We start from the raw sequence: 8,399 nt of genomic DNA, 5'->3' as shown, positions 1-8,399 counted from the left end.
TTTTTGAGACAGTCTCACTCTGGAGTGCAGTGGCATGATCTCTGCTCACTGCAACCTCCACCTCCGAGGTTCAAGCAATTCTTTGCCTCAGCCTCCTGACTATCTGGGATTACAGGTGCCTGCCACCACACCCAGCTAATTTTTGTATTTTAGTAGAGACGGGGTTTCACCATCCTGGCCAGGCTGGTCTTGAACTCCTAACCTCATGATCCACCTGCCTCGGCCTCCCAAAGTGCTGGGATTGGTGTGAGCCACTGCGCCCGGCCTGTTATTTTACTTTCCTAGCACTATCCTTGTATGCACTTGTTTTATATATTTTTTCCAATTTATATTGATATATCAGATACATAAAGAAAAGTACACAACTCATCACTGCACAGCTCAATGACTTTTTACAGATTTCAGCACACCTCAAACTGTAAAACGCCATCCAGATTAAAAAATAGAATATCACTAGCATCTGGAAGACTCCTTCATGCCACCGACAAGCACTAACCATTTTCACCTAACCCCTCCCTCAAGTAAGTAATACACTGATTTCTAACATCATCAATTAGTGTTGCCTATTTTTGAAACATATAATTTATATAAATGTATACAATACATACTCTCTTGCATCTGGTTTCTTTCCCTTAAGATTGGGTTTGTGAACTTCGTTCATATTATTGTATACAGCAATGGTTCTTTCATTTATTTGCAGTACAATTTTCCACTTTATAAGTATGCTGCCATTTATTTACACATTGCACTGCTGACAGAAATTTGGGTTGTTTTCAGCTTGGGACTATTATGAATGCTGATGCTATCAACATTTTTGCACCTGTCTTTTAGTGAACAGTATACTCAGCCCTGCTGGGCTTATACCCAAGAATGGATTTGCTGGTCATTAGATTGTACAGATTTATGCTCCAACAGTAGTATAAGAGGGTTTAACTTGCTCTACATTCTTACTAACACTTGGAATTATAATTTTCATTTTTCCATTGCGTGTACGATAGTTCTTCTTGTGTTTTAAATTTGCATTTCCTTGATGACTGAATTAAATAGGTGCTAGTAATTTCATATGATTTGGGGACATTAGGACTACCTTATGAAGTACTCATTCCCTTGCATGCTATTTTTTATTCTATTTGCCAGACCTTTCAATCATTACTATTGGAATCTGACAAAAGTGTATGTGAACTGTAGAAGTAAGCAGAAACTGCTGCAGAACATTTTAAGCAATGATAGTACTGTATCTCTTCATGAGTAAAAACAATTTTCTTTCTTTCTGTTCTTCTCTTCTACACATCTTCAGTCTTCTTTCATTCTATTTAATCATCCTGTCTTTTTTCTCTCACTCTTGGCCTTCAGTCCAAAAAAGTCAATAAACTGAAGCCAGTTAACAACACCAATTATCATACAGTTCAATAACAAGTTTGCTTTGGAAAGCCAGCCTTCATAGAGTTGCCAAACATTTGGGGTTTTTTTGTTGGTTTTATTTTTTATTGTGTCTGTTTTTAAAGTAAATAAAGAAAATAGGCATGCTTGCTAATTTATGTGACAATAAAAAGATCATAACATTTTAGTATGATAAATCTAAATGTCTCCTTTTTGCCAATTTATGAGCAAGGAATGTCCAGTCAGCACTTTAAAAGAATGTTAGAAGGTAAATGAAAAAAAAAATGGCATATATTATAAAAAGAGGTGAGTAAAAGAAGAATATACATGAGTGTTTTCTGTCACCTCTCTGAAGACTAAACAGAATTTCATTTGGCAAAATAAAGTGGCCGTGACCTCTTTCCTCCTCTGCATGATTAATTACTTAATGTTCTATTAATTGGAAGATATGGTTGAATTTCAAACACTTTCTTTTTCTGTGCATATCATCCTGTACTGTAACTACTGATTAAGCTGTTCATCAAAGGTGAGCCAACAAGGTCACCTGAGCAGTAATTCTTCAACTATTCATTACCCACCATCAATGGTAATTAGCAGTGGTAACATTTCCATAAATCAACATCTTTCTTAGTATTCTCTGATTATAAACAGTCAAAATGTGTCCATCCCAGCCCATCCCCTTTAATTTTGTATGAAAAGTCTAGTCTAAATGTACCAGAGAAAATTCAGGTTAAAAATTACAGTAGTTTCTTTAATTAAAATGAACCAGGAAAATAAGGTTACATGCCTTTGAAAGAAAAATACAAGCCTATGCACAAAATTAAATGAGCCTGCTGACAAAGTAGGGGTCAAACATAAGAAGCAAAAATTGTATACCGCATAGTTCCAATTTATCCCTCTGCAAAGGAAATTATGGCTCAGTTAAGCCTCAAAAATAACCACTTGCCTACTCAGTCATGGAAAGTGACAATTCAAAGTAAAAAAGCAAATTTAATTCATTCTACTATAAGAGTACACAGCACAGAGAACCAATAAAAAACTTTTCAAGGATATATTTACCATTCATTTACAAACCAAAAATTGTATCTAGAAACGTAACATTTAGGTTTAATTTGTTTTGCATACGTGTCATAAATTGTTTATTTTTGATGTTTTCCTTTTCCAGGCTGGAGTGCAGTGGTGCATGCTAGGCTCACTGCAACCTCCACATCCTGGGTTCAAGAGATTCTCCTGCCTCAGCCTCCTAACTAGCTGGGATTACAGGCACCCGCCACCACACCAGGCTAATTTTTGTATTTTCAGTAGAGACGGGGATTTCGCCAGGTTGGTCAGGCTGATCTCGAACTCCTGACCTCATGATCCACCCCCGTTGGCCTCCCAAAGTGCTGATTGCCAGGTGTTAGCCACCATACCCAGCCTACCTTGTGTTTTTTTAAATCATATTAATCAGCAAGTTCAAGGATGCTCCTGATACAATTTTCTCTCTTCAATAACCAGAATTAACATTTTCACTTCTAATGGCTATGTCTAAAAGTGTCATATCTAAAATTCACACTCAGGAAGGACTTACTCATTTTGTTGAAAAATTAATTCAGATCATTTTTAGATAATAATAATAAAAATACTAAAATATACCTTGAAACCAAAATTATTAGTGATAAGCAATCAGCACATCAATGATATTATATAACAGCATAATGATATATATAATATATATACATGACTATATATAATATGTAATTATGTACAATCTTTGTTCTAAATATTGGAAGGAAAAGAGTTTGTTTTCTTTAGTGTTATATTTTTAAATTCCTGTTTACATTTTCAAAGTTACAATTTAATGTTATGCTAAGCATATATGCACAGAACTTGGAATTTGCTCCAGATTAATATGCAGAATTGAAAGCACAACTATTAGTTCACTATTGTATGAAATAGTATGTCAATACTGACATCCTGTGTTAATGTATTTTTCATAAGACGAAACACAATGCACACCGGCTTAAACAATTAGAAATTATACTAACTCACCAAACCCAAAATCAAAGGATATAACAAAGTAAGGCAAAAAATGAACAGATGCTGGGCCCAGTGCCTCAAGTCTGTAATCCCAGCAGTTTGAGAGGCCGAGGTGGACAGATCACAAGCTCAGGAATTCGAGACCAGCCTGACCAACCTGGTAAAACCCCATGTCTACTAAAAATACAAAAATTAGCCAGGCATGGTGGTGCAGGCCTGTAATCCCAGCCACTCAGGAGTCAGGAGAATTGCTTGAACCCAGGAGGCAGAGGTTGCAGCGCACTGAGATCACAGCACTGCACTCCAACCTGAGCAACAAGGGCAAAACTCCACTCCATAATAAAAAAAAAAAAAAAAAGAACAGATTTGGCCCTATTTCTCTACAATTTCCACGTAAAAGATTTCCATTTGTCACTTTTTTCTCCATGCTGCCTCCCCTCAGAGTCACTGGTATGCTCATGATCAGTGGCAGAAAGACACAACCTCTCCCTGCTACGTAATAAAAGCCTTTCCCTTCAGTCTGATTGGAACCAACCTATATAATTTAATTGAATAACTACCAAATGAGCTGATCCCACATTTAAGATTATTTTGATAAGGTTTTTTTGTTTATTCTGCTTTTTTTTAATCATTTTTATTTTTGGTTTGTCACTGAGGTTTTTATTAAATAGAAAAAAAACACTAATATCTTTTTTTTTCCAAAGACGGAAATAACAAAGGTATAGTGAGCATTCTTGAAGAATAGAGAATTACAGAAATTTATTATAAGAAAGGCAAAGAATATTTTAAGGTTCCTAGATGTGATCCAGTAGCACAATAAATTCGCTTATTATAACCATGAAATTATTGTTGTTAACACCTAAAATAAAATCATAGATATTGCAAAACTATTCCCCCAGCATTGAGTAAACAGAGTGACTCTCACCTTGAGGCATCTCAGGTGGTAGATAATGAGGCTCCTGAGCGCTAACATGCACCCATTCAAAGTCATCATACAGATCCTGGTGGTAATCACAAGCTCCTGGACCATCATCAAAAGTACAGCCGCCTAGAAGGAGAAAAGAGGACTACTGTTACATTCTAAACGGATTTTCCAAACATTAAAAAAAAGCTCTGGAGAAGAAAATGTTATCTTGAGATATATATAATATATATATATATATATATGGTACTGACAATCTTAATAATAAATGGTACTCCTGCTTATCACTATTTTTTTAAATTTTCATAGAAAAATAAATTTCCATCAGTACTTTTTGTTTGAAAAGGAAGCCCATTTGAGCCCCAGAAGGAAGACTATGGCATAGATTTTGAATTATTAAAAATAATAGAAGATACATGAATAAGTGAGGCTTTCTTAAAATATACAAACTTATTGGTAGAGGGACTTGACTGCAAGTTGTACAGGTTCTTGGTGTTCTTAACAAAGAATTGAACAAAACCCACAACAAAACAAGGAAAGAATGCAGCAAGGAAAGCAGAGATTTATTGAAAATGAAAGTACACGCCAGTGTGGGAGCTACCCAGGCAGCGGCTCAAGGGCCTGAATACAGAATCTTCTCTGGTCCAAATAGCTCCGTACAGGTTTCCCATTGGTCACTTGGTGTTCACTTCATGTAACTGAAGTGGTGGCCCACAATCAACACTTTACAGAACCTTCTGCAACCAATCAGAGATACTTTCAATTTTTCCATCACCTCGAAGAAAAGGTGGAAGTTAACAAAGGGAGTAACCTCTGGTCCTTTTGTTACTTGGGCCTGGAAAGTTGGGGTTGTCCTTTCTATTTAGTTCTAGGAAGTCAGCCGAATTGGCCTTAGGTTACCTGCCTCCAGATCCTATTCTCCTGCCTCACAAACCACCTATAGTCTAACTAGTTTTTAATAACTTTAGTGGTGAGAAGAGGAAGAACAAGAGTGAAAGCTGTCTTCCTCTACCATGCAAGTTCAAAAAAGTGAAATAATTTAAGTTTACCAAAATCTTTGCTTTAAAATAACTCTTTGAAATCTCATAATAGCCAATCAAACATAAAGCTTTTCAGGGTCTAAAGTGTTTGAGGTCTGTGATATCTTTCATGCTTTATTTAGGTTACTTTCACACACAATTATGATTTAAAAGTAGGTGGTGACTCAAGCATAAAACCAATCAGATTAGCCTACAATCACTCTCGACGCTCCTACTTTATTTAATAACTTGGTCTTTTTACATGGGGGTAGCATTTCCCCTTTGCATCAGTCATGGTTTTTCCAGCTTTATTTTCAGGAGTAATTGCATGGCAGAAGTTAGAAAGATTACTTTTGCTTCTCAGCCTATGTGTACCAGCACAACATATTTAGTTTATTCAAATCATGAAAATAAGAACTGGCCTATATGTCTCTTCTTGAAAGAAAATGCATTAGAACTAATGAAAATCCAGCAGTGGGTTTAATGAGAAAAACCAATAACTTGTCTCCTCTCAAATAGCTTATTTGTTTAGTTTCCATGGGGATCTCTGTGAAGAAACTCAGTGAATTCTCTGACCAAGTAGCAGACTAAGTAGTAAATGTTAATGCTGTAAATTCTTCTCTGTAAAAAAGAAATTTACTTCCCTCATTAAACATTTGGCAATTTGAATATGAGTGAAAGTTACACTCCTCATCAATGACAGAGAGGGGTCAGTGCCACAGGCAAAGCAGAAAACATCAGAGATGTCATGATGGCACTATAAGCTCTAAAATATTTTCCAAAAGTAGAATATGTTGAGCATATTCTTGAATCACTCTTATGACTACAGCAATCCTTACAAAATAACCAAACTCAAGAACTTGAAAGCTTAATATTGTCTTTTAAATATGCTTAAAATAGACCTTTTATAAATGCTCTCATTAAAAAAGATTTACTTTTTAATTTAAAATTAATCAATGAAAATAGCTTCCTCAGAAATGTATCTTCCCGTAGCAAGGGGAAACTTTTTCTCAAAATATAATTTGCTATCAAACCCTAAAATAATTTACTGCTTTGTAATACAGGTCTTCAGGCCCCCATTGCCCTTTATAATAGTGAGAATGCCCTCTGTATATAAATTTAAACTATGAGTGGGACCCACACGGACTCATTTGAAAGACAAATGGCCTTAATTGCTCTCCTTCATAGCCATTGTTAATTTTAGACTACAGGATTCTGATTAGCAATAACAACCAGGAGTAGCTGTATAAAGTAAGTGGGTCAGGCCATGCTATTTGTTGCACATTCCTTCCCTATCTAAAATCTGTCAAAAGATTCTTGAAAACCATTACTGATCTGCTTGACTTGAGCAGTAAGAAAACTTTTTAAAGAAGTTTTAGGAGGGATCCAAGATGCCGATTAGGAGCAGCTCAGGATTGCAGCTCCAAGTGAAAGCACAGAAGGAGAGTGGACATCGCATTTCCAGATGGATTTTTATTGCCCACAGACCAGGAGATTCCCAGGCGGAGGAGCCCCACAGATCACCAGCATGGCGGTTTTGGCCGGGGCGGCTGCTTCGGCTGGCTTCATTGTTTTGCCAGAGCCCCAGGGTGGCGGTTCTCCGTACAAAATACACAGGTCTGGGTGCCATGTTAGCTGGCGATTGGAGCTCTGGGAAGGCAGAGTCACCCATTCATCTGATTAAAAAGGGGACTGAAATGGGGAGCCAGGCCAGGAGAATCCCAGAAAAAAAAAGTGCCACAAATCTCAGTGCCGCTGTTTCAGCAGGTATAGTGGGTCACTGCATGGGAAATCACACAGATCCCAGCGCCTTTTTAACAGGCGACTGGAACACCTGGGAGAGAGTCGAACCTTCAACTAAAAAAAAGGCTCTGAGGCAGGGAGCCAGGTGATCAGGCTCAGCTGGTCCCACTCCCACACAAAAAAAAATTGGAAAAGCTCTGGGTTGAGAGTTTCACAGCAAGCAAAGCTGAAGCCAGGACAGTCCAGCTCTGTGGGGAAGGGGTGTCCGCCATTACCGAGGCACTCCACCACTATGGAGGTAGTCCACCATCGCTGAGGCAGCCCGCCATTGCCGAGGCAATCCGCCATTATAGAGAGAGTCTGCCATTACAGAGGTGGGTCACCATTGCCAAGGCAGTTCTAACTACACTCATATAAACAGGACTGCAGGGAAGATTACACAGCAGCTAGGCGGAGCCCACAGCAGCTCAGCAAAGCCTTCGCAGGCAGACAGTGATGAGGCTGCCTCCTTGCTGGGCAGGGCAGCCCTGAAAAAAAGGCAGCAGCACAACAGAAACTCATAAATAAAGTCCTCACTCTGGGAGACAGAGCACCTGGGGAAAAAAAAAAAGGGGTTATGAGTTCTGCTGCAGCAGACTTAAACGTACCTGCCCAGCAGCTCTAAATAAACAATGGAGCTCACAGCTCAGCACTTGAGCTCCAGCAAAGGACAGACGGTCTCCTCAAGTGGCTCCCTGATCCCCAAATATCCATAGTCACCTCATAAAGGAGAGCTCAGACTGACATTTGGCGGGTATCCTTCTGGGAGAAAGATAGCAGAAGAAGAAACTGGCAGCAACCCTTACTGTTCTGCAGCCACTGCAGGCAATCGACAGGCAAGCAGGGCCTGGAGTGGAACTCAGCAGTCCTACAGTAGAGGGGCAAGACTGTTAGAAGGAAAACTAAGAAACAGAAAGAAATAACTTAATATCAACAAACTGGGTGTCCACTCAGAGACCCAATCTGAAAGTCAACAATTACAAAGACAACAAGAGGGTAAATCCATAAAGATGGGAAGAAACCAGCAGAAAAATGATGAAAACACCCAAAACCAGAACACCTCTCCTCCTACAAGGGATCACAACTCCTCACCAGCAAGGGAACAAGGCTGGATGGAGAATGATTGTGATGAATGGACAGAATCAGGCTTCAGAAGGTAGGTAATAAGAAACTTCTGGGGGCTAAAAGAACATGTTCTAACCCAATGCAAAGAAACTAAGAACCTTGAGAAAAGATTTGACAAAATGCTAATGAGAATAGACAACTTAGAGAGGAAT

The 8,399-nt window shown here is 38.4% G+C and overlaps 1 protein-coding gene across 1 annotated transcript in view; it reads right to left on the bottom strand.

Annotated features, from left to right (window-relative positions):
* Positions 1 to 8,399, bottom strand: part of PTPRK (protein tyrosine phosphatase receptor type K) — a 574,079-nt gene that overhangs the window by 444,251 nt on the left and 121,429 nt on the right. The window contains exon 2 of the mRNA XM_017533300.2: positions 4,325 to 4,447. Coding sequence (XP_017388789.2) covers positions 4,325 to 4,447 — 123 coding nt within the window. The remainder of the gene's footprint in view (positions 1 to 4,324; positions 4,448 to 8,399) is intronic.

The sequence above is a fragment of the Cebus imitator genome, unplaced genomic scaffold (genome assembly GCF_001604975.1).
Source record: "Cebus imitator isolate Cc_AM_T3 unplaced genomic scaffold, Cebus_imitator-1.0 Scaffold81, whole genome shotgun sequence".
Lineage (NCBI taxonomy): Eukaryota > Metazoa > Chordata > Mammalia > Primates > Cebidae > Cebus > Cebus imitator.
The sequence above is the reverse complement of the archived record's forward strand: the minus strand, read 5'-3'. Positions and strand labels throughout refer to the sequence as shown.